At 45.1% G+C, this 25,636-nt stretch overlaps 1 protein-coding gene across 3 annotated transcripts in view; it reads right to left on the reverse strand.

Annotated features, from left to right (window-relative positions):
- LOC143300626 (epithelial splicing regulatory protein 1-like) overlaps positions 1-25,636 on the reverse strand; it is a 90,276-nt gene that overhangs the window by 41,792 nt on the left and 22,848 nt on the right. For all 3 annotated transcript variants that reach the window (XM_076614423.1, XM_076614424.1, XM_076614425.1), the window contains exon 5: positions 5,195-5,284. In XM_076614423.1, the coding sequence (XP_076470538.1) occupies positions 5,195-5,284 (90 nt within the window). The remainder of the gene's footprint in view (positions 1-5,194; positions 5,285-25,636) is intronic.

Consider the following 25,636-nt stretch of genomic DNA (forward strand, 5'->3'; position numbering starts at 1 on the left):
CTTCAAATGTGAGAATTATTCTGTTTGAATTTGGGTTTGGTTATAAACAGTTGGGATGAATCAAAATGTCGAAGAAAGATATAAATGGTTTTGTTCAAATATTTCGCGAAAGAATAACTGATTGCTGGTGGTAAAATTGGAATCGTTATGTTCAACATAGTGAAAGATTGAACTGTTACAGAATGTTTTGTCTTGTACGTTGTTTGCCAACTTATGTCAATACATGCCGACAGACATTTGAAGCGCATTATGACCAAATTTTGGTTTGGTATTTCTGATATATTCGTCCATCCTAATCGCTATCGACAGACATACACTCGAAATTTGAAATGTCCAATATGTAAATCTTCAACAGAGGACAAAATTCTTGTCCTGGATTGGGTGATATCTAAGATAAGTTTATACCACCTGAGTATAAAAAGAAGTATAAAATACTGATTTTTTCCATTGATTGCATTGTTGTCATTAAGAAACGAACCATCGGTTTGTTGTTGTTTTTTTTTAGAGCTACAAAGCATTAAAAAGACGATGTGCATTTGCAGCATAAAAAATGTTGATACATTTCTGTTATGTTAATGTACACCCTCTTCTGAGTGGCCATCGCTCACACACACACACACACACACACATGCATACAAGCATGCACACACACACGCGCGCACATACACACACACACACACGCACGCACACACACACACACGCACGCATACACGCACGCACGCACACACACGCACACACGCACGCACACACACGCACGCACGCACGCACGAACGCACACACACACACACTTGTGTTTCGCTCTTCTTCTCTTAATCCCCCCTCCTCTGCCCTCCCGTTTCGCTTTCGATTGCTCCTTCCCTCTTTGCTGTCTCTGTCTCTGTCTGTCTCTCTCGTCTCTATGTAAATAGTTTGCTCGTGCGAATCCATTCAACATCCACATGTTAACTAGCAGAACTAGTTTTCAGTCTTTTTAACCCTGGGCTGGAGAAAGAAGCTGCAAGACAAGCTGTTCAAAAGAAACGCTTTTGATTCTCCTATCTTTCCGCCTACGCCTGTCTTAACCCAAGAAAGAAAATCCCCAAATGAGCATATCGAACAAGCATAGCTACTTCTGTAATCATTATCCTTTTGCTTTTTCTTAATTCCCCAAACCCCCCACTCCCCCTGACACAGTTCAAATTCCTACCACAGTGGTATGCAAGGACGTTTGTGATGTGATGGAATGAAACGCCTGACCCTCAACAAAAACAAACAAACAAAAACAGATGAAAAATTAATTATCAGTGGGGTGGGGAGGAACCTCGACCTACGTTCAACCTTTTTTTTTTTCTACTCAAGGAAGGGCGAGCATACACTTCGTGGTGTGTTCCGCTTCATTGGGAACGAGATTAAAGATCCTGTCCCGGAACCTGTTCAACCAGAAACAGAACACGTTTAACACAGAGCAGAGACAGACACACACACAACCCCTTCTTGTCTCACCACGCCCCTCCCCCCAACCCCCTCTCATCTTCACACGCCCACCATACACAAACACAGAAACGCGCGCGCGCGCACACACACACACACACAAACACACACAATCGTGCGCGTGGGAGATTGAAAGTTGCGAACTGTCAGCGATGTTTGTACGTTTTGTGTCTTTTTGGGTGACTACTTTCGACGCTGCATGCATCAAATTTCACTCTCGTGTGTGTGTGTGTGTGTGTGTGTGTGTGTGTGTGTGTGTGTGTGTGTGTGTGTGCGTGCGTGCGTGCGTGCGTGCGTGCGTGCGTGCGTGTGTGTGTGTGTGTGTGTGTGTGTGTGTGTAAGACAGAGGGAATGGCGGACACACCGATGTTGGTCAATATCAACATGGATGAACAGCGTACGTGTGATGGAGACAGTCATTTGTAAGTCGGTCAAGAGTAAGCGGACACACCGACAAACAAGACATACATATTATTTGTGATGAAAACAGAGACATAGGTGTCTGTTAATCAGAAAGAACACAAGCAAACAGACAGACACATGTTAGTTAAGACGTATGAATTATGTGTGATGAGAGAGAGAGAGAGAGAGAGAGAGAGAGAGAGACAGGCAGACAGACAGACATAGAGCGGCGACAGAGAGAGACAGAGACAGAGAGACAGAGGGATGTTAGCTGATTTTGATTGTTTAATCTGCTGTCTTTGCTTCAGTACAGATGTAATCGTTATAACTTTCTCTCAATAAAATAAAATAAAATAAGATAAAATAAAGCAGCAATTAAAACGTTCACTTGAAACATGGAAGCTCCAGCCAACGAGTGCGGACCTGCGTGTTTATGTGTATGTACATGTGTCTGTGTGTGTGTGTGTGAACACAACACAATAATCATTGTAATAATATGACAGACAGACAGACAGACAGACAGAGACAAACAGGCAGAGAGAGAGAGACAGAGACAGAGACAGAGAGACAGAGAGAGAAGACAAGACAAGACAAATTCTTTATTATCGAGGATAATAGATAAGCACTGGCGCGCTTTTTTTTCATCCAGTCCCAGGCCTGAAACAGGGTCTACACTACACGATACTACATTGTATATGTCATTGCATGCACTACACAATGCTACTTAAAATCATAGAATGCGAATACTATACTACATAAAGGCATAAGCACGGTAAAAATAACACACACACACACACACACATACAGAGGCACAAGCATGGTATTAATAATCGACATATAAAAAACAACAACAACAAAACAAACAAACAAAACCAACCAACCAAACAAAAAAAACAACCCCAGAACACACACACACACACACTCTCTCTCTCACGCACACACACACTTACACACTCATAAGCATACATTGTGTATGTTAACAAATACTTTTCTAATGTAAATATAAAATAGTAAGTCTAATAAAAAATACACATAGTAATAACAGGCGGGGTGGGGGGTGGGGGGGGGGGGGGAGGGGGGATGCTCATTGCCAAAGGAAGCATAATTCAACAAATAAAATAGTATGAGAATAAAAGTGTCACACTCTCTCATCACACGTAATTCATATGTCTTAATATAACTACATTTAATGGAACGAAATGAAAGAAATGAGAGAGAGAGAGAGAGAGAGAGAGAGAGAGAGAGAGAGAGAGAGAGAGAGAGAGAGAGAGAGAGAGAGAGAGAGAGAGAGAGAACACGAACACGAACACCAATGTTATGTCACTGGCTCTATACTGACGGAGCTTACAGATATGTAACATAGGATACAATTTGTTCCAAGTAATAATTCGGAACTGAAGAATGAAACGTTGACAAAACTTTTAATGAACCCATCATATTTAATGTTTAAAAAAGCACAGAATATTTTCCGTGCTTTATTTAGGTACAAAGATAAAATAAAGAGATTTCTTTTTTTCTCTTTTTATTTTTATTTTTTAATAATTTTTTTTGATACATTTCTAGTTGTTACCAGATTATTAAGCCTGAAACCATATGAATCTACTGAATAATACTTAGGCCTTAGGCTGTACAAATTTCACTCTAAGTTTATACAAAACTTGAAATGATCATGCTAGTCTTGCCGCCTACAGTCAATAGTTCTCTGTTAAAAAAAAAACTTGTCATGAAAAGTGAAATACTTTGCACACCTCAACTGTCCCAAACAAATGCAAAATCATATGAATGCAAACACTGACGGACACTGGATGTGAACGTCCTGTTACACATCAATCATCATCTGTTACTTGACATCTTGTAGCTTGTTGATCTACAGACATACACACACTGTCAGACAACACAGACAATCATACAGAAATACACACACTGTCACACAACACAGACAATCATACAGAAATACACACACTGTCACACAACACAGACAATCATACAGAAATACACACACTGTCATACAACACAGACAATCATACAGAAATACACACACTGTCACACAACACAGACAATCATACAGAAATACACACACTGTCACACAACACAGACAATCATACAGAAATACACACACTGTCATACAACACAGACAATCATACAGAAATACACACACTGTCACACAACACAGACAATCATACAGAAATACACACACTGTCACACAACACAGACAATCTTACAGAAATACACACACTGTCACACAACACAGACAATCATACAGAAATACACACACTGTCACACAACACAGACAATCATACAGAAATACACACACTGTCACACAACACAGACAATCATACAGAAATACACACACTGTCACACAACACAGACAATCTTACAGAAATACACACACTGTCACACAACACAGACAATCATACAGAAATACACACACTGTCACACAACACAGACAATCATACAGAAATACACACACTGTCACACAACACAGACAATCATACAGAAATACACACACTATCACACAACACAGACAATCTTACAGAAATACACACACTGTCACACAACACAGACAATCATACAGAAATACACACACTGTCACACAACACAGACAATCATACAGAATAACACATGTCAACAACACAGACATCATACAGAATACACACATTTCACACAACAAGCAATCTTACAGAAATACACACACTGTCACACAACACAGACAATCATACAGAAATACAACAGTACAACACAACAACATACAAAATACACACACTGTCACACACACAGACAATCAACAGAATACACAATACACACACTGTCACACAACACAGACAAATACAGAAAAACACACTGTCACACAACACAGACAATCATACAATACACTGCAACAACAGACAATCAGCAGAAATAACACACTGTCACACACGACAATCACGAATACCACACTGTCACACAACACAGACAATCATGCAGAATAACAGTCAACACACAGACTCATACAGAACACATGTCACCAACAGCATATCAGAAATCAACTGTCACACAACACAGACAATCATACAGAAATCCCACGTACACAACGACAATATAAGAATACACACACTGACACACACAGACAATCATACAGAAATACACACACTGTCACACAACACAGACAATCATACAGAAATACACACACTGTCACACAACACAGACAATCATGCAGAAATAAACACACTGTCATACAAACCCACAGACGACAGAGACAAACGCACAGACAAGACAGACAGACAGGCAGGCAGACAGACAGGCAGGCAGGCAGGCAGACAGACAGACAGACAGAAGCACTGACCATCGTTGAGCAGTCTGGACACAATGGCGGCCATCTCCTGACACTGGCGGACCCCATACTCCAAGGACTGAGCCTCCTCCAGGCCCAGGTCTGAGGCCAAGGTCAAGGACAATGCCTTCTCTCCGCTTTGCTCTCGGCCTATTCCTTCATGCATTCGTTCGTTCGTTCGTTTATTCATTGAATCATTCCATTCATCGCTCATTCACTTGGTAAAATTGCGTAGATAGGTAAGGTTGGTGGGCAGCGTAGGTATGATTATAGGTTGGCGTAAAAGAGGTGGTAGAAATTGATAGGAATTAGTTTACCTCGAGAGTGGCTGTAGATATAGGGGACAGCTACGTTACATATGGTACATACTGATTTACAGGTCACCAGACAACTGGCTTTTGTTGTTGTTTTATTTTTTTAACTATGAAGACAGTAGAAGGGAGGAAAGAGAGTGAGAGTGAGAGACAGACAGACAGACAGACAGATGTCAGAAAACAGACAGACAGATGTCAGAAAACAGACAGACAGATGACAGAAAAGCAAACATACATACAGACAGACAAGCAAACAGACAGACAGATGACAGAAAACAGACAGACAGACAGACAGACAGATGACAGAAAACAAACAGACAGACAGAAAACAAACAGACAGACAGACAGACAGATGACAGAAAACAGACAGACAGAAAAGCAAACAGACAGACAGACAGACAGAAAAGCAAACAGACAGACAGAAAAGCAAACAGACAGACAGACAGATGACAGAAAAGCAAACAGACAGACAGACAGAGAGACAGACAGACAGACAGATGAAAGAAAAGCAAACAAACAGACAGACAGACAAACAGACAGATGACAGAAAAGCAAACAAACAGACAGACAGACAAACAGATGACAGAAAAGCAAACAGACAGACAGACAGATGACAGAAAAACAAACAGACAGACAGACAGACGACAGAAAACAAACAGACAGACAGATGGCAGAAAAACAAACAGACAGATGACAGAAAAAAAACAGACAGACAGACAGATAACAGAAAAAAACAGACAGACATACAGACAGACAGATGACAGAAAAGCAAACAGACAGACAGACAGACGACAGAAAACAAACAGACAGACAGACAGACAGACGACAGAAAACAAACAGACAGACAGACAGACGACAGAAAACAAACAGACAGTCAGATGGCAGAAAAACAGACAGACAGATGACAGAAAAAAAACAGACAGACAGACAGATGACAGAAAAGCAGACAGACAGACAAACAAACAGACAGACAGATGACAGAAAAACAAACAGATGACAGAAAAAAACAGACAGACAGACAGATGACAGAAAAGCAAACAGACAGACAAACAAACAGACAGACAGATGACAGAAAAGCAAACAGACAGACAGACATACAGACAGACAGATGACAGAAAAGCAAACAGACAGACAGACAGACGACAGAAAACAAACAGACAGACAGACAGACAGACGACAGAAAACAAACAGACAGACAGACAGACGACAGAAAACAAACAGACAGTCAGATGGCAGAAAAACAGACAGACAGATGACAGAAAAACAAACAGATGACAGAAAAAAACAGACAGACAGACAGATGACAGAAAAGCAAACAGACAGACAGACAGACAGACAGACAGACAGATAGAAAAGCAAACATACAGACAGACAGATGACAGAAAATAAACAGACAGACAGACAAATGACAGAAAAGCAGACAGACAGACAAACAAACAGACAGACAGATGACAGAAAAACAAACAGATGACAGAAAAAACAGACAGACAGACAGATAACAGAAAAAAACAGACAGACAGACAGACAGATGACAGAAAAAAACAGACAGACATATAACAGAAAAAAACAGACAGACAGACAGACAGATGACAGAAAAGCAGACAGACAGACAAACAAACAGACAGACAGATGACAGAAAAACAAACAGATGACAGAAAAAAAAAGACAGACAGACAGATAACAGAAAAAAACAGACAGACAGACAGACAGACAGATGACAGAAAAGCAGACAGACAGACAGACAAACAGACAGACAGATGACAGAAAAACAGATGACAGAAAAAAAACAGACAGACAGATGACAGAAAAGCAAACAGACAGACAGATAGAAAAGCAAACATACAGACAGACAGATGACAGAAAATAAACATACAGACAGACAGATGACAGAAAAGCAGACAGACAGACAGACAGACAGATGACAGAAAAACAAACAGATGACAGAAAAAAACAGACAGACAGACAGATGACAGAAAAGCAAACAGACAGACAGACAGACAAATGACAGAAAAACAGACCGACAGATGACAGAAAAACAGACAGACATACAGATGACAGAAAAACAGACAGACAGACAGACAGATGACAGAAAAACAGACAGACAGACAGATGACAGAAAAACAAACAGACAGACAGACAGATGACAGAAAACAGACAGACAGACAGATGACAGAAAAACAGACAGACAGACAGATGACAGAAAACAGACAGATGACAGAAAAACAGACAGACAGACAGATGACAGAAAAACAAACAGACAGACAGAGATAACAGAACCAAAGAAGGTGACAGGCAAGAGAGTTTACTCTGTCATTCAACTTTCAGTTCAGGAAAGCGAATTTCATTTTACCAAAGTATTGAGACCAGCACAATAACTAAAACGCCTCTTTATAGCCAGCCCTGGAGTACTTAATCAATAAGAAGAGAGGGCTTATGAGAAAAAAGGAAAGAAAGAGAAAAGTGTGTGTGTGTGTGTGTGTGTGTGTGTGTGTGTGAGACAGATAAAGAGAGAGAGAGAGACAGACAGACAGACAGACACAAAGAGAGACACAGAGAGAGGAGACAGAGAAAGCAAGAGAGAAACAGTTAACCTTTTTCGATTCATGTTTTTTAAAAAAAGAAAGAAAAGAAAAAAAAAATTAAGCAACAGGCACCAAAAAACCAGGTGCACGAACAAGCATAGATAAGAGACAATAAAGAAGATGAGGGCGGTGAGGGAGAGGGACAGAGGCGTATTTCACAAACTATCCATGATTTGAAAAATAACCCTGACAGAAAACGGTACAGTCCGAAACCCATCAGCAACGAACTGAACAATGAGGTCAGTCACAGAGACATTCAGTCACAGAGACATGCAGACACAGAGACATTCAGTCACACAGACATTCAGTCACAGAGACATTCAGGTAGAGACATTCAGTCACACAGACATTTAGTCAGAGAGACATTCAGGTAGAGACATTCAGTCACACAGACATTCAGTCAGAGAGACATTCAGGTAAAGACATTCAGTCACACAGACATTCAGTCACACAGACATTCAGTCACACAGACATTCAGGTAGAGACATTCAGTCACAGAGACATTCGGGTAGAGACATTCGGTCACAGAGACAGTCAGTCACAGAGACATTCAGGTAGAGACATTCAGGTTGAGACATTCAGTCACAGAGACATTCAGGTAGAGACATTCAGGTTGAGACATTCAGTCACAGAGACATTCAGGTAGAGACATTCAGTCACAGAGACATTCAGGTAGAAACATTCAGTCACAGAGACAGTCAGTCACAGAGACATTCAGGAAGAGATAATCAGTCACAGAGACATTCAGGTAGAGACATTCAGTCACAGAGACATTCAGTCACAGAGACATTCAGTCACAGAGACATTCAGGTAGAGACATTCAGTCACAGAGACATTCAGTCACAGAGACATTCAGGTAGAGACATTCAGTCACAGAGACATTCAGGTAGAGACAGTCAGTCACAGAGACATTCAGGTAGAGACATTCAGTCACAGAGATATTCAGTCACAGAGACAGTCAGTCACAGAGACATTCAGGAAGAGATAATCAGTCACAGAGACATTCAGGTAGAAACATTCAGTCACAGAGACAGTCAGTCACAGAGACATTCAGGTAGAGACATTCAGTCACAGAGACATTCAGGTAGAAACATTCAGTCACAGAGACAGTCAGTCACAGAGACAGTCAGTCACAGAGACATTCAGGAAGAGATAATCAGTCACAGAGACATTCAGGTAGAGACATTCAGTCACAGAGACAGTCAGTCACAGAGACAGTCAGGTAGAGACAGTCAGTCACAGAGACATTCGGTCACAGAGACATTCAGTCACAGAGATATTCAGGTAGAGACATTCAGTCACAGAGACATTCGGTCACAGAGACAGTCAGTCACAGAGACAGTCAGTCACAGAGACATTCAGTCACAGAGACAGTCAGTCACAGAGACATTCGGTCACAGAGACATTCAGTCACAGAGACATTCGGTCACAGAGACATTCAGTCACAGAGACAGTCAGTCACAGAGACATTCAGGTAGAGACATTCAGTCACAGAGACATTCGGGTAGAGACATTCAGTCACAGAGACATTCAGGTAGATATATTCAGTCACAGAGACATTCAGTCACAGAGACAGTCAGTCACAGAGACATTCAGGCAGAGACATTCAGTCACAGAGACATTCAGGTAGAGACATTCAGTCACAGAGACATTCAGGTAGATATATTCAGTCACAGAGACATTCAGTCACAGAGACATTCGGGTAGAGACAGTCAGTTACTGAGACAGTAAAACAGAGACATTCAGGTAGATATATTCAGTCACAGAGACATTCAGGTAGATATATTCAGTCACAGAGACATTCAGTCACAGAGACATTCGGGTAGAGACAGTCAGTTACTGAGACAGTAAAACAGAGACATTCAGGTAGAGATATTCAGTCACAGAGACAGTCAGTCACAGAGACAGTCAGTCACAGAGACATTCAGGTAGAGACAGTCAGTCAGAGAGACATTCAGGTAGAGACAGTCAGTCAGAGAGACATTCAGGTAGAGACAGTCAGTCAGAGAGACATTCAGGTAGAGACAGTCAGTCACAGAGACAGTCAGTCACAGAGACATTCAGGTAGAGACATTCAGTCACAGAGACATTCAGGTAGAGACATTCAGTCACAGAGACAGTCAGTCACAGAGACAGTCAGTCACAGAGACATTCAGGTAGAGACAGTCAGTCACAGAGACATTCAGGTAGAGACAGTCAGTCACAGAGACATTCAGGTAGAGACATTCAGTCACAGAGACAGTCAGTCACAGAGACATTCAGTCACAGAGACATTCAGGTAGAGACATTCAGTCACAGAGACAGTCAGGTAGAGACAGTCAGTCACAGAGACATTCAGGTAGAGACAGTCAGTCACAGAGACATTCAGGTAGAGACATTCAGTCACAGAGACATTCAGGTAGAGACAGTCAGTCACAGAGACATTCAGGTAGAGACATTCAGTCACAGAGACATTCAGGTAGAGACATTCAGTCACAGAGACAGTCAGTCACAGAGACATTCAGTCACAGAGACAGTCAGGTAGAGACATTCAGTCACAGAGACAGTCAGGTAGAGACAGTCAGTCACAGAGACATTCAGGTAGAGACAGTCAGTCACAGAGACATTCAGTCACAGAGACATTCAGGTAGAGACAGTCAGTCACAGAGACATTCAGGTAGAGACAGTCAGTCACAGAGACATTCAGGTAGAGACATTCAGTCACAGAGACATTCAGTCACAGAGACAGTCAGTCACAGAGACAGTCAGTCACAGAGACATTCAGGTAGAGACAGTCAGTCACAGAGACATTCAGGTAGAGACATTCAGTCACAGAGACATTCAGTCACAGAGACAGTCAGTCACAGAGACATTCAGGTAGAGACAGTCAGTCACAGAGACATTCAGGTAGAGACAGTCAGTCACAGAGACATTCAGTCACAGAGACATTCAGTCACAGAGACATTCAGTCACAGAGACATTCAGGTAGAGACATTCAGTCACAGAGACATTCAGTCACAGAGACATTCAGGTAGAGACAGTCAGTCACAGAGACAGTCAGTCACAGAGACAGAGTCAGTTGCATCTGTTTTTAACATTTTTTTCTGTGTCCGTTCGGTCAGTCCTTAGAGGAAAGACAACTGCTGTGCTCGTGGTGAGGAAGTCTGGCTGTTCCTCGTTACCCTCCCATTGTGCGGGTCAGAGAGGGAGTTGAGTGGCGTGGGGGTGGGGGTGGAGAGAAAGAAATTGGTACTTTTCACACGAATCGTTCAAATGTGAATTTGCACTCTTCCTGTGTTATCGCGCACTAGTATTTTACATCCTGTATCTCTTATCTCCCTCTTACCGCCCTCTCCACCCCACCTCCACGCCCTCTGCCACCGCCCCTCCCAACACCCCACCATCTCCCGCCTCTCTCTCTCATTCACTGTTTTTCTCACTTGTACTGCCTTCCCGCCTTCCCAACCCTTCTCTATCTCCCTCTCTCTTACTCATTTTTCTTCAGTACACCAGAAAAAATGCAGTGACACACACACACACACACACACAACTGAAACAGTCACTGCTCTCAATCTTTCCAACCACGATCATGGAAAAGTAATCATTTCTCTATTTGCTTTCTAGCAAGCTTGAACTGAACGCCTCACAAGAACAGCCAAGAATCTCAACACGATAAACTCTTACCTCTTTATAAACAGTCACCCCTTAATAGCGTATCCAAAACATGGGCCTGCTACTACCAGTTCAACATGATAAACTCGTTTCCTCTTTACTAAACAGTCACTCTCCCAATTCTGAAGCAATACATACAATTCTGCACGCCATGAAAAGAGTGAAGGGGTGTGATGGACATTTTCTACTCCGCTTCAAAGCCCTTCACAAAACTGGGGTCGCTACAACTGGAACAAATGACACCTCTCTTCAATAGACAGCGTCTCGTCAACTCTTTGACAGTCGGCGTTGACCTGAAAGAAGCTTCTGCAGGTGACTGCGGGTACCCCGGGTGTATTAAATATCCGACAGCATGAATGGAGCAGGAGGGAGAAGGGGGTACAGTGCGGATGGGAGTGTGGAGGAGACGGTTGGACTCGGGGGCGGGTGGAGGGGAACGAGGGGGTAAGTACCACCAGTGTAAACTCAACGGGTGTTTTTGCTTCCTACGTCCCTCCAGTATTTCGTTAACCGAACGCCGATCCCATGTCAGCTTTTTGTTGGAGTTCCTAAATCAGTTTGTTGATAAAAAGCTGGGGTGCGGGGAGTGGGGTGGGGCTCTTCTAGTTTTATGAATCAAAACCAATGGGTGGGTGGGGAAGCGTGGCGTAGGGTTGACATGTTCTTGGGTGATAAGAGAACCGACAGTAGCGGCGGAGTGTCGGTGAGTGGGCAGCTCCCATTGATGAAAGAGATAGGTGAAGATGACGACACACACACACACATTATACCTCTGTGTTTGCGTGCGTGCGTGCGTGCGTGTGTGTGTGTGTGTGTGTGTGTGTGTGTGTGTGTGTGTGTGTGTGTGTGTGTGTGTGTGTGTGCGTGTGTGTGCTAATATCTGACTCTATATTTGATCTCCAGACACAGTTAAATATTGTGTCTGATACAGCTAAACGTCATGATCTTGTAAATACGGATAAATCCAATTTTGTTAATTGTGGTTATCATACCCAGAGGGAAAGATTTTTTTTAATGGAAATGATCTGAAATTTATAAATATGCACAAATACTTTGGCATCTTTTTTACAACCAAACTGAGTTTTGCACACACTATGTTTGACCTTGCAGAAAGAGAAAAAAACGAAACGAATGCAATCATTTGGATGTTGTGGTCGATTGGTGAGCATTCGCCAACAATCTCTTTAAGCTCTCTGATTGCCAAATACAGCCAGTCTTGACTTATGGGGCTGAAGTCTGGGGACTGACAAAGTCAAGATCAAATAGAAAGAGTCCATGTGTTTGCTCTGAAAAGATTCATGGGATTAAATAAAATTAAAAAATTAAAAAATCACCAAAACACTTAATAAACGGGGAAACGGGAAGACAGACATCCTTTATATATTGCAACACATGTTAAATGCGTGAAATTCTGCTCACGAGTTGTGCAAATGTAAAACAGTAGATATCCTACGAAAGTTTATGGTATACTTCTGAACCTGCAGAACCAGAATTTTGTCTTGGGCATTTCAAGTTAGAAAACTTTTGTACCAATTGGTTTTGGAGAAGTTTGGGAACCTCAAGGGGCTGATAATTCGGAAATGTTTCTGACGGGTTTCAAACAGAGACTTATCGACTGCTTTAAACAAGACTGGCATGCTAGTTTAGAGTCGCCAGTGTGAACGAAAGAATTGTTTAAAACGGTCTCTTTTTGCATTCAAAGTTTTTAGAAATTAGACAAAATATGTGAATGCGATTCCATGTCGACAATGATATATATATATAATTCTAGCATTTTCATGTTTTCCTTCGCTCACTCCATTGCATGGGTGAATGGACTGGCAATTAAATTATCCTGCGTCCTGTGTGTGTGTGTGTCTCTCTCTCTGTCTCTCTCTCTCTCTCCACACACACACACAAACACACACACACACACACATATTATATATATATATATATATATATATATATATATATATATATATATATATACCGACAGAGAGACACACATAGAGATAGTGAGACAAATGAATACAGAATTTGAGAGGCGGGGAAGGGGGAGGGGGATACAGACATGTGTACAGAACAGAACAGACCGAAGACAGACAGGAAGCAGGTACACAGACTGAATAACGGTCCACAAATCTATACATTAAACAAGATCTACTGCCTATCCTACAACCTTCAACAAGCAGGCAACCAAGCAACGGATGTCAGCCGTGAAACCCATGAATTATACGTACACATGTCACCCTGCCACATAAAGTATGTAGATTTTAATGCCCCCATCCTACAGCCTAGAGGTTATTATAATACCACATCTTTTATAAGAGGAGGGAAGCATGGAGCATGCAGGGTTCGTGTTGTCGTCAGTCTTTCTGTGTGTCTGTCTTCCTGCCTACACTCCCTGTCTGTCTGTCTGTCTGCCTGCCTGTCTGCCCCTCTCCCTGCCCCAAGTGTGGGCCGTGCACATAACGTGCTTATTGCTCTCATCACTTCCTTTGTGTTTGCACCGTGTACTGGATGGTCATGTGTGTGTGTGTTTGCACCGTGTACTGGATGGTCATGTGTGTGTGTGTTTGCACCGTGTACTGGATGCTAATGTGTGCTTCTGGATCATTTCTTGTGGGTCCTCTTTCACTCTTTCTCTGTCTGTCTGTCTGTCCACCTGCTTATCTGTTTCTGTGTCTGTGTGTGGGTGGTGGTGGTGGTGATGGTGGATGTATTACTGAGGGTAAAACGATAACCTTCTTTTCAACGTGCCTTCACGCCAAAAATAAATGAATAAAAAAAATACATAAATGAAATGAAAATTAGAATTATGTTTTTTTTTAATTTACGGAAAACAGAAAATTAATTTCTTTATCACAGTCTATTCAGTACACACAGTGGACACAGTTTCTATCTCCTGACTAAGGTGAATCGTGACGAGCTGGGAGATTGAAGGCACGCCCTTTGGAATTTAAAGCTGCCATAACTTGTTCACCTCCACCTCTCCACCATACTCTCTCCTTCCTTGTGTGTGTGTGTGTGTGTGTGTGTGTGTGTGTGTGTGTGTGTGTGTGTGTCTGTGTGTCTCTATGTTGTGTGTGTTTAGATCCGTGTGTGCGCGCGAGGTATAAAGAGCCGACAAGGGAAAGAACCCGAAACAAGGGTCCTCACCGTCTTCCTCACTTATGCATCGCTTGTTATCAAGGGGATGAAAGAATTGAGGAGGGGGGTGGGGGTGTATGGTATGTGTGTGTGTGTGTGTGTGTGTGTGTGCGATGGTGGAGGACAGGGGGGGGGGAACGGGGGGGAGGCGGAAGGGAAAGAGAGGGCCGAAGACGCAAAAAGGCGTCAATATCGGTTGACACTGGGTGCAATGCTCTCCCCCCCCCCCCTCCCCCCCGAGTCCCTGTGTCTGTCAAAAGCTGTTGCGCGGTCTGTTTTAAAGCATGCTGTGGGAACGTGTAGACAGTTTGGGTGTTAAATGTTTGATGGTGTGTCTATTGGGAATGAGAAGGGTGGGACATGGCCATGGTGGCTCTCTCTCTGTGTGAAAGAGAGAGTTCGTGAGAAAGAAAACGACAGACTAGAAGGAGAGAGAGAAAGAAAGAAGAGACAGAGACAGAAATGCAGGGAAGCAGCCAAAGCAGTAAAAACGTGCTTGCTCTCGGAAAACATTATTGTCAAGCCGCTGAAAACTCGATGACATTACTGATGTTAGCATAGATGGTGCACGGAAAATGTTCGTGCGTCCGCGCGCGTCCGCATGTGTGTGCGTGTGCGCGTATGTGTGAATGCGACGCGTGCGCGCGCGTGCGTGTGTATGTGTGTGTGTGTGTGCGCCCGCGCGCGCGACGTGCGTGCGTCAGTGCAACTCCTTTTGGTGACGACGTCATAGAAATAAAATGGGTCTTTAAAAAATGACGATCATCAAATATCTGTGAACGCCTTTAGGCACAGTGGAAAATCCTCTCTTCCGTGTGTGTGTGTGTGTGTGTGTGTGTGTTATGTGTCGTGTATGTGTGTGTGTGTGTGTGTGTGTGTGTGTGTGTGAGCGCGCGCGCGCGCGTGTGTGACACAGAGAGAGAGAGAGAGACAGTGTGTGTGTGTGTGTGTGTGTGTGCGTGTGCATGCGTGAGAGCGTTGATGCTTACGTGCTTTTGTGTGTGCGTGCGCGCGCGCGCGCGCTTGTGTGTGTGTTTGTGTGTGTGTGTGTGAGAGAGCGCGCGCGCCGCCGCCACCGAAATAAAATGCAAAGAGGGATTTAACAACAACAACAAAAGTTGACGCCAAACTGTCTCTGATAATTAATGTGCTTTTCTGTCTCTGTACCCCCCTCCCTTTCCTTCTCACTTCTCTTCCTCACTGCCCCCCCCCCGCACCCCCCCCCTCTCCCCATACCCACACCCCCCTCCATTTCCTTCTCACTTCTCTTCCTCACTGCCCCCCCCCCCCTTCCTTTCCTTCTCACTTCTCTTCCTCACTGCCCTCCCCCCCATACCCCCCCCCTTCCTTTCCTTCTCACTTCTCTTCCTCACTGCCATACCCCCCCATACCCCCCCCTTCCTTTCCTTCTCACTTCTCTTCCTCACTGCCCTCCCCCCATACCCACCCCCCTCCCTTTCCTTCTCACTTCTCTTCCTCACTGCCCTCCCCCCCATACCCACCCCCCTCCCTTTCCTTCTCACTTCTCTTCCTCACTGCCCTCCCCCCCATACCCACCCCCCTCCCTTTCCTTCTCACTTCTCTTCCTCACTGCCCTCCCCCCCCCATACCCACCCCCCTCCCTTTCCTTCTCACTTCTCTTCCTCACTGCCCTCCCCCCCATACCCACCCCCCTCCCTTTCCTTCTCACTTCTCTTCCTCACTGCCCTCCCCCCCATACCCACCCCCCTCCCTTTCCTTCTCACTTCTCTTCCTCACTGCCCTCCCCCCCCCATACCCACCCCCCTCCCTTTCCTTCTCTTCCTCACTGCCCTCCCCCCCATACCCACCCCCCTCCCTTTCCTTCTCACTTCTCTTCCTCACTGCCCTCCCCCCATACCCACCCCCCTCCCTTTCCTTCTCACTTCTCTTCCTCACTGCCCTCCCCCCCCCATACCCACCCCCTCCCTTTCCTTCTCACTTCTCTTTCTCACTGCCCTCCCCCCCCATACCCACCCCCCTCCCTTTCCTTCTCTTCCTCACTGCCCCCCCTCCCCCCCATACCCACACCCCCCTCCCTTTCCTTCTCTCTTCTCTTCCTAACTGCCCCCCCCCCCCCCCATACCCCCCTCCCTTTCCTTCTCTTCCTAACTGCCCCCCCCCCATACCCCCCTCCCTTTCCTTCTCTTCCTCACTGCCCCCCCCCCCTACCTCCCTCCCTTTCCTTCTCTTCCTCACTGCCCCCCCCCCCATACCCCCCTCCCTTTCCTTCTCTTCCTCACTGCCCCCCCCTACCCCCCTCCCGTTCCTCACTGCTCCCCCCCCACCCCCCTCCCGTTCCTTCTCTTCCTCACTGCTCCCCCCCCTACCCCCCTCCCGTTCCTTCTCTTCCTCACTGCTCCCCCCCCATACCCCCCTCTCTTCCCTTCTCTCTTCTCTTCCTCACTGCCCCCCCCCCCCCACCCCCCTCCCTTTCTCTCTTCTCTTCCTCACCGCGCCTCCCCCTCCCCCACTTTACACTATGGGCTTCCATCCTCCCATCGGAGTTATTTATTATTCTGCTCTCTTCGTCTGTCTGTCTGTGTGACGTCCTGAAGGTAGGCAGGTCACGTCAAGAAGGGATGTCACACCTGTGTATGGCAAGGTGAGGAGGCCTCCGGGCATCCCCCTACCCCACCCACCCACCTCTCCCCTCTCTCTCGGCCTGCCCTGAGATCTTGTCACATCATCCATCAGTATGGGAGCCAACGGCTCCGCCTTCCCACAACATCGCCTGGAGCGCTGTGTTGGGGAAGTGAACGTCAAAGTCTGCTGACTGACTGGACCGCTCGTCGTTTACGTCTTGCTTGGGGGAGCGGGGGTGAGGGGGAGGGGGGTCTGTACTTGGTGACGAACAGAAGAGAGGGTCTGTATGTGCGGAGTTTATGTGACATCCCCCCCCCCCCCCCCGCCCCTCTCTCTCTGTCTGTTCTCCCCCTCCCTCTCCTCCCCTCTCTCACAAACACACTCACAACAATAACACCAACAACGGCAGCAGAGTTCTGAGTCCTTATGCTCCCACAGTTTGCCCCCCACCCCCTTCCCCCCACCTCATCACACACGGTCTCTCTTTCAACTTCCTAATTAATTCTTTTTTATGTTGTTGTTGGTGGTCAACGGTGGCTGGTGACGGTGTGTGTGTGTGTGTGTGTGTGTATGCGCGCGCGTGCGCGCATGCGGGGGATAGTGGTGGTGGCTGGGCGTGAGTGCGCGTCTGTCTGTGTGCGTGTATATATGCTGTGCGTGCACATGTTTATATACCTTAAGATGAATCATCATGTGCCTATGACTCCTACAAGCTGAGACTCTGGACAAGGTTTGTGAAATGGACGCAGGTTGTCTTTGTGGCACACATCTTCCTTCGTTGTCTTCCCCAGGCTGACTGACTGTTTTCAGCGTCATCAGGAAGAACGCAGGACGTGTGTGTGTTTGTGTGAGCAGCTCTTTACCTTGGCCTCTGCTCCTTTCCGTCTCTGTTAGACAAACTGTCCTTCTTTTCCGATGATTTCCCACCCCCTCTTTCTGTCTGTCTGTCTCTCGCTTGCTCCATTTTCTCTTTCTACTTCTTCTCTTCCTATTTCACTATCATGTGAGTGACTGAATGAAAAATGTCGACGAAAGAACGAAAAACCAAGACAGCGAAAATAGGACTGGTTTGATGAAGAGGAAACAAGGAAAAGATTCTGGGCTCTCTCTCTCCCTCTCTCTCCCTCAGTGAAACAAGGGAATGCCTGCAGTCCTAGCCTGTTTTCGTTATTCATATACGAATTAGCATTAGAAGTCATCGAAATGGGAAAACATGGTGCTACATTTACAGATGCTTTTATTGAATTATTTATCTTACTACTAGCTGACGACAAAGTTCTGCTCTAAGCGACAGTTATAGGATTACAAACACAGCTCAGTCACTTAAAAACTGCAGCTAGTAAATTACAGTTACGGATGAACTTGAATGAAAAAAACATTGTTGTGTTTAGGAAAGGGGGTGTTTGGCGGTAAGGGAGAAATGGTTCTTTGATGGCAGGTATACTGCGCTGTCTGTTGTGAATGTAAAAAATACCTCGGAATTCTTTTCTCTTCTCGTCTGAGTTTTGTGGCTGCATGTAAAGATCTATCGAGGAGAGTAAAAATACACTGATGTTTGTTATGAAGAAATTATTTGTGTTGAATAACAAATCTCTAGATCTGGACCTTTTTGTCATTTCTTTTCTATCCGAATACAATCCACTGTGCAATACGGTTCTGAATTGTGGGGTTTACATAAGAAATCCATTGTTCATTGTGAATGGGCACATTTGTTTGGGCTGAAGATCTTTTTCTTGGCGGTGAAGGGGGACGGAGGTGGGGAGGGGGTGGGGGGTGGCACAAGAACACCGAATGACTTATATTACAGAGAGACAGATATCAAGATTATATTAATTCTGCAGTTATATTATATGTATGAAATAGTGGCTGGAATTACTGAGATGAATAATGACTGGCTTCCACGAAAGGCTTATCATAATCATGGTGTATGATTTATACGTGAGAGGTAAAATCAACTGGGTATCTAACATAAATACGTGTTTATTTGAACTTGGGTTTGGGTGTACGTGGTTTATCAAAGGGTAGAGACGGAATTGTGGCTATGTTCCTCAAACTACCAACACACTGCAGATGGCAAACTTGGGAAAGCCATTCCAAAGCCAGTGATAGACTGATATTGATAGAGTTCATAGTTCAACAGATTTTGTGAAGAAATATCTTTCTCCAAATACTGATCGACATTGCGATTTATGTTAACTGAATGTAGATTTGGTATATCCGAAGTTAACGTACATGCTTGTCGCCACAAACATGTTCATGACGCAGCATTGTTGTTTCCACTGTGCAAATATTAAGTTGAGGATGAAGTCCGTTTTGTTTTGAAATGTCCTGTTCTGAGTTATTTCCGAGTTGGGTTTTTACGGAAGAAATATTACAAAAAGATATGTTTATTTTGACGGAGTCTGTTGATGGCATCCAAGTAATGAAACAACTGTGTGCAAGTTTGCATTATATTTATATAAAGCATTGAGATTGAGAGAGACATTGTGTCGTGATATTTCTGTCACAGAAACTTAAACCTGACTAGTTTTTGTTCATCAAAATTCATATTGGCCCTCTTCATATGGGGCTAATGCATTAAGATGAATAAAATATCCTCTCTCTCTCTCTCTCCACCCACCACCCCTATCTCCTCTTCCACTCCTCTCTGCAAGATGAACTTGTGGTTGCTATGTGTTAACAATGAAGACGGATAGGTGCTGTAGCACAGAGAGCACAACTGTCAACAGTAACCTGTCGTCAACAGACAAGAACCCTTTGGTTAAACCCCCGCCCCACCTCCTGAGTGTACGACATACGACCTCATTTACCGGTGCCAAGGAAATCTTCTGACCTCCCCTCTCCTTTAGTTTTTATCCCGGTGGTAAATTCTGGTAAATCTGAGATAGAACCGTAGTTTTGTTTGTATAAAAAGTTGTACCTTTGCCTGCACTATAAACTGGTCCAGCACAACACTGCCCACTACACCACAGTACAACACCGTGCTGCACAATTCAGCACAGCACAGCGCAGCCCGACACAGTATTCACAACTGAGTGACCTCATTCAAGGCCAAGACACGACACAAAACAACACCAGACCAGACAGGACGTGACAGTCATGACTGGCACTCTATCTCGGGACATGGGACAGAACCGGGGTAATTCTGACGGTATGTTTTCTTCCTTTTTTCTCTTCTTTCTTTTATTCTCCCGGGGGCAACAAGTTTGGGAGGGGGGTGGGGGGGGGGAGACCAGTTGGGCCACCAATCTGTCAAACTACTCGCTCCTCTGCTTTTCGACACTATCATTTGGAACTTGAGTAGTAAGAGGGTGCTCACGTTAGCGTATCCGTTGGTTCAAAACTCAAAAGGCGATGTTGGTGGTTGTGGTTGTAGCGGTGGGGAGAGAAGTGGTGGTCACGGGGTTGGTGGTACTGACAGCATGCTGTGTAGTGGCACTGTTCAAGGCGACAGGAGACAAGTGGTGGTCACGGGGTTGGTGGTGCTGACAGCATGCTGTGGCACTGTTCAAGGCGACAGGAGACATGTGGTGGTCACGGGGTTGGTGGTGCTGACAGCATGCTGTGGCACTGTTCAAGGCGACAGGAGACATGTGGTGGTCACTGGGTTGGTGGTGCTGACAGCATGCTGTGGCACTGTTCAAGGCGACAGGAGACATGTGGTGGTCACGGGGTTGGTGGTGCTGACAGCATGCTGTAGCACTGTTCAAGGCGACAGGAGACATGTGGTGGTCACGGGGTTGGTGGTGCTGACAGCATGCTGTGGCACTGTTCAAGGCGACAGGAGACATGTGGTGGTCACGGGGTTGGTGGTGCTGACAGCATGCTGTGGCACTGTTCAAGGCGACAGGAGACATGTGGTGGTCACGGGGTTGGTGGTGCTGACAGCATGCTGTGGCACTGTTCAAGGCGACAGGAGACAAGACGAACTGTGCGCTTCCAGGGACTAGCGATTTCAGACCGAGGTCAAAACTATGTCTCTGCTACACACACACACACACACACACACACATACACGCGCGTGCTATTGAAAAGAAAAAAAGGAAGAAGTGGAGGACAGACAATGACACAGACCAGCAAAGAAAGATAATGAGTAGGACCGAGAGAGAGAGAGACAGAGACAGAAAGAGACAGAGATAGACAGAGACAGAGAGAGACAGACTGACAGACAGATTCAAAACATAATTTTTCATGCCAAGCTGTAAAGTGACTTCATTTCTCACGGGATCATGGGAAACAACTGGGTATTTTTCGAGCTGTGACAGGCACAAGGACTCACAGTTTTCCACACAAGGTACAGTAAGGAAACAGTCGTGCCCAAACTGGACCCGAAGACAAGAAAACCCAGGCGTCTATGCTCTATGCTTATCTTTTCAAGCCCTCCTCCAATTATATTCTTTGAGCGCACAAACGATTGCTTCATTTCCCTGTACCATTTACCTGCACAAAATTCACGGTTAGCTTTAGAGTTAATTCGCAGCTTGTGAGACGACCCTCAATACCTTAACCACCCTCAAGCGGCTCCCTCAATTGACGGGGGCAGAACCATGCCAGTGTCTCGGCGATTAATACGCTGGGCCTGACTGTGCAATTAGGCGATTTGTGCTGCTAACACTTCATGGTCCTTCTCCCAGCTACCCGTCACCGACACGTGGAATTAACTTTGCGTTAAGTGTAGTGCCGTGAAAGCTAAACACACACACACACACACACAGAGAGAGATACATTTCTCCAACCACCTCCCACACACACAAATACAGACACAGACAGACGGGTAGACAGAGAGAGAGAGAGAGAGCACAGAGATGCAGATAGAGAAAGCATGTACCTACCGCCCGCCCCCCTCCCTCCTGCCCCTCTCAGACAGATGGATAGACAAACAGACAGAACTAGAACACACATAATGTGAACACGATTTCTTCAGACCACCGGCCCTTAGAAACAGGCCAAAGATGTTCGTTAAAGATGAAAAGGAAACGAAGGTAACCATGCTATTGACTCAATGATACCTACATGCAGGTGTGAGATATCACAGCACACATACATTTTTCTGACTGTTCCACTATCACTCACTTGCAAGATGTCTTCGATGAAGTGCATAAAAAATGGACCTACATGGCGAGTATACGAACAAGTACCAGCGGTCCAAAATGTAATACATCAATGAATTACCGACACAGACAAACACAAACACACAAAAACAACCCCCACCCTCCACACCCTGCCCATCCAAATCAACCAGACCGTATCTAACGGCTTATTTTCCTCCGACGTGAAACTGATACACTTTTACGACCTGACGTGCCACACAAAATACATTGTGCACGGTGATTAGGGGGTTAACACGGGTACTTCGAGAAACGGTTCTTGTTTTGTGCGACGTGTAAAGCATACTGGTTAATAACCAAACCGACCATCGTTCTTGGTTTTTAGTAGCAGTTGAAGGGATAAACTCAGAGCTGCTGGTTCTTTCTGGATCTGCCGGTCTTCTTTCAGCAGGTCATAATTTCCCAGGGCAAGTGTGAACGAGTCCAACTTGGCTGTGGCCTCCTCAAACAGACGGGTATAAAAAATATAATTATCTGAACGTTTCTGAACAAGGCTCGGGTAGGTCGGTGATTTACTTTCGAGGTTTAACGTGGACACTGACCAACCTCAAGGGACATGACAGGCGGGGATCCCAGGAGTGTGGGTGTGGTATGGGTGTGGGTGTGGAGGGGAAGGGGAGGAGGAATGCTGCGGGAAGGATTGGAAGGGGTCTATCTGGCATTACACTGCCACCACAACAACTGACACACATTATTAACTCCATTCAAAATATTCCACTCACTCCACTCGGGCTCATTACATAACTGAAAAAAGAAAGAAAGAAAAAGACAGCGGCAAAGACAACGGAAAGATGGTGAAAAAAAAGAACTTTTTTTTCTATTTCCCTTTAAATGTTGGGGCAGCAAGACTGGAACCTTAACCTGGTGAGGGCGACGCGGGGGGCACACTGCACAGCCACCAGACAGGCTGGCACCAGGACCTGGCCCTGAGCTATATGGTGTAAGTCCCTGAGCACTGAGCTATATGGTGTAAGGCCCTGAGCACTGAGCTATTGACGGATGTTACTGAGCACTGAGCAATGAAGTCCCTGAGCACTGAACTATGTGACGGATGTTCCTGAAATCCCTGAGCACTAAGCAATGAAGTCCCTGAGCACTGAGCAATGTGACGGATGTTTCTTAAGTCCCTGAGCACTGAGCTACGAAGTCCCTGAGCACTGAGCTACGAAGTCCCTGAGCACTGAGCAATGAAGTCCCTGAGCACTGAGCAATGAAGTCCCTGAGCACTGAGCAATGAAGTCCCTGAGCACTGAGCTATGTGGCGGAAGTCCCTGAGCAACAGCCCTCCGGATGAGTGGAATGAGAGAAATCACCTCTGAAGCCTTCTTCTCTTTTAAAATTTTTATTTTTTAAATCATTTTTAACTTTTTACAAAGCGGACATTTTCACTTTTGCTTTGTAATTGTCCCCGCTTTCCAGCCACAGTCCGGAACATCCCCCCTCCACCTCCCCCCCCCCCCCGACCCCCCTCCTCCCGTCCCATACACACCTCCTCTTGCACTAGAATGGGCACACTGAATGCTACATGTTTGTGAAAAGATAAAGTTAATGCTGTGTACTGAATAACATACAATGTGTGCAAAAACAACAACCAAAAAGACAACAGTACAAGCCACGAAATGGTTTTCTGTATCACAATTCTGTGTTTCCAAATATTTCAGTCACAAAATAGAAATGCACCGTATCCGCCAAAAACAACAAAAGTAGAGAGAGAGAGAGTGTGTGTGTAGAAAGGGAGAGGACAGACAGAGGTGGAAGGGTGTGTGGAGGGACTTAGAGAGAGAGAGAGGAGGGGTGGGGGGGTTGGACATAAAGAGTGAGGGAGGGAGAGACAGAGTCAAGATGCGGTGAACAGTGCCGTTCTCGTGTCGTCATGTAAGTAGTGTTTGTAGTTTGGATAATCCAACAATCGTTCAACCTTCACAAACCCTGAACCCCTAACCCCTTCATTCCATGTCACAACATGCTTTTCGGTCTGTCTCCCCCTCCACACCCTCTCCACCTATCTCTGTCTTTCTATGCAAAAGTCTCAAGAAGCTGTAAGAGTTAAAGCCTATCGTACAATAACTACATTTTCGTCTCTCTCTATCCTCTGTGTCTCTCAAACGCTCTTTCCAAAACAAAAGCCAACAGCTTCTACGTGAACTTCGATTGTGCGACATACAGACATTTTCGCTCCTACAAGAATGATTGACAGCCAACAGCTGAATAATCTTGCCTACACGTAAAAATTCAAACGGTTTATGACGTCATGAAAACAAGATGGTTATGATACATATAAGAAACTTAGATGTTCTTTGAAATCAGATTTATAGATAGGATACACCCACCACAACAAAATAATACACTGGTAGTATATTTTAAAAACATTATGGATTAACGACATTTTTAGTTTGCTTTTCTTCTTCTTCTTTACTTTCTTTTTAAAAAAGCATAAAGCAAATATTTAACTCTATGTACCTGTGCATGGGAATCTGTACAATTGTTTTAAACCAGTGTGAACGGAGATGTCTTGACTAACTGTAAACAGGTGCCCGAAGAACTGCTACCTTGTGGCGAGGGGGCTTGCGTGCCTCAGGGACCCCACAGAATGTGTTTGTGCGCGCATGCACGCGGGCGTGCATTCTAGATTTCTGTCTGTTTTGTATGCTTTTCCGCCTCTCTGTCTGTCTCCTCTGCTCCATCACCCTCCTATCACACACACACACACATTTTCGCAAAAGATCTCTTCATCGAAACGCCAAGTTCTCTCTCTCTCTCTCTCTCTCTCTTCCCCTCCCCCGCCCCCCTCGTGTTTTTTCCCCTTTCCCAGTTGACTTGTCCACCCTCTCCCCATAAAAAAAAGAAAAAAGAAAAGAAAAGAAAAGAAATTTCTCTTCACCTCCCTCACCAGACCACCCTTTCCCATTGCTCTATGAGGCGGAGAGCCGCAAAGCAAATGGACTGGCTGATTCAATATTTGCAGACTCTTGGTCACTACTTGCTTTCTTCTCTTCTCTGTGCGTGCGTGCGTGCGAGTGTGTGTGTGTGTGTGTGTGTGTGTGTGTGTGTGTTTGTGTGTGT

Source organism: Babylonia areolata, chromosome 26 (genome assembly GCF_041734735.1).
Source record: "Babylonia areolata isolate BAREFJ2019XMU chromosome 26, ASM4173473v1, whole genome shotgun sequence".
In the NCBI taxonomy this organism is placed as follows: domain Eukaryota; kingdom Metazoa; phylum Mollusca; class Gastropoda; order Neogastropoda; family Buccinidae; genus Babylonia; species Babylonia areolata.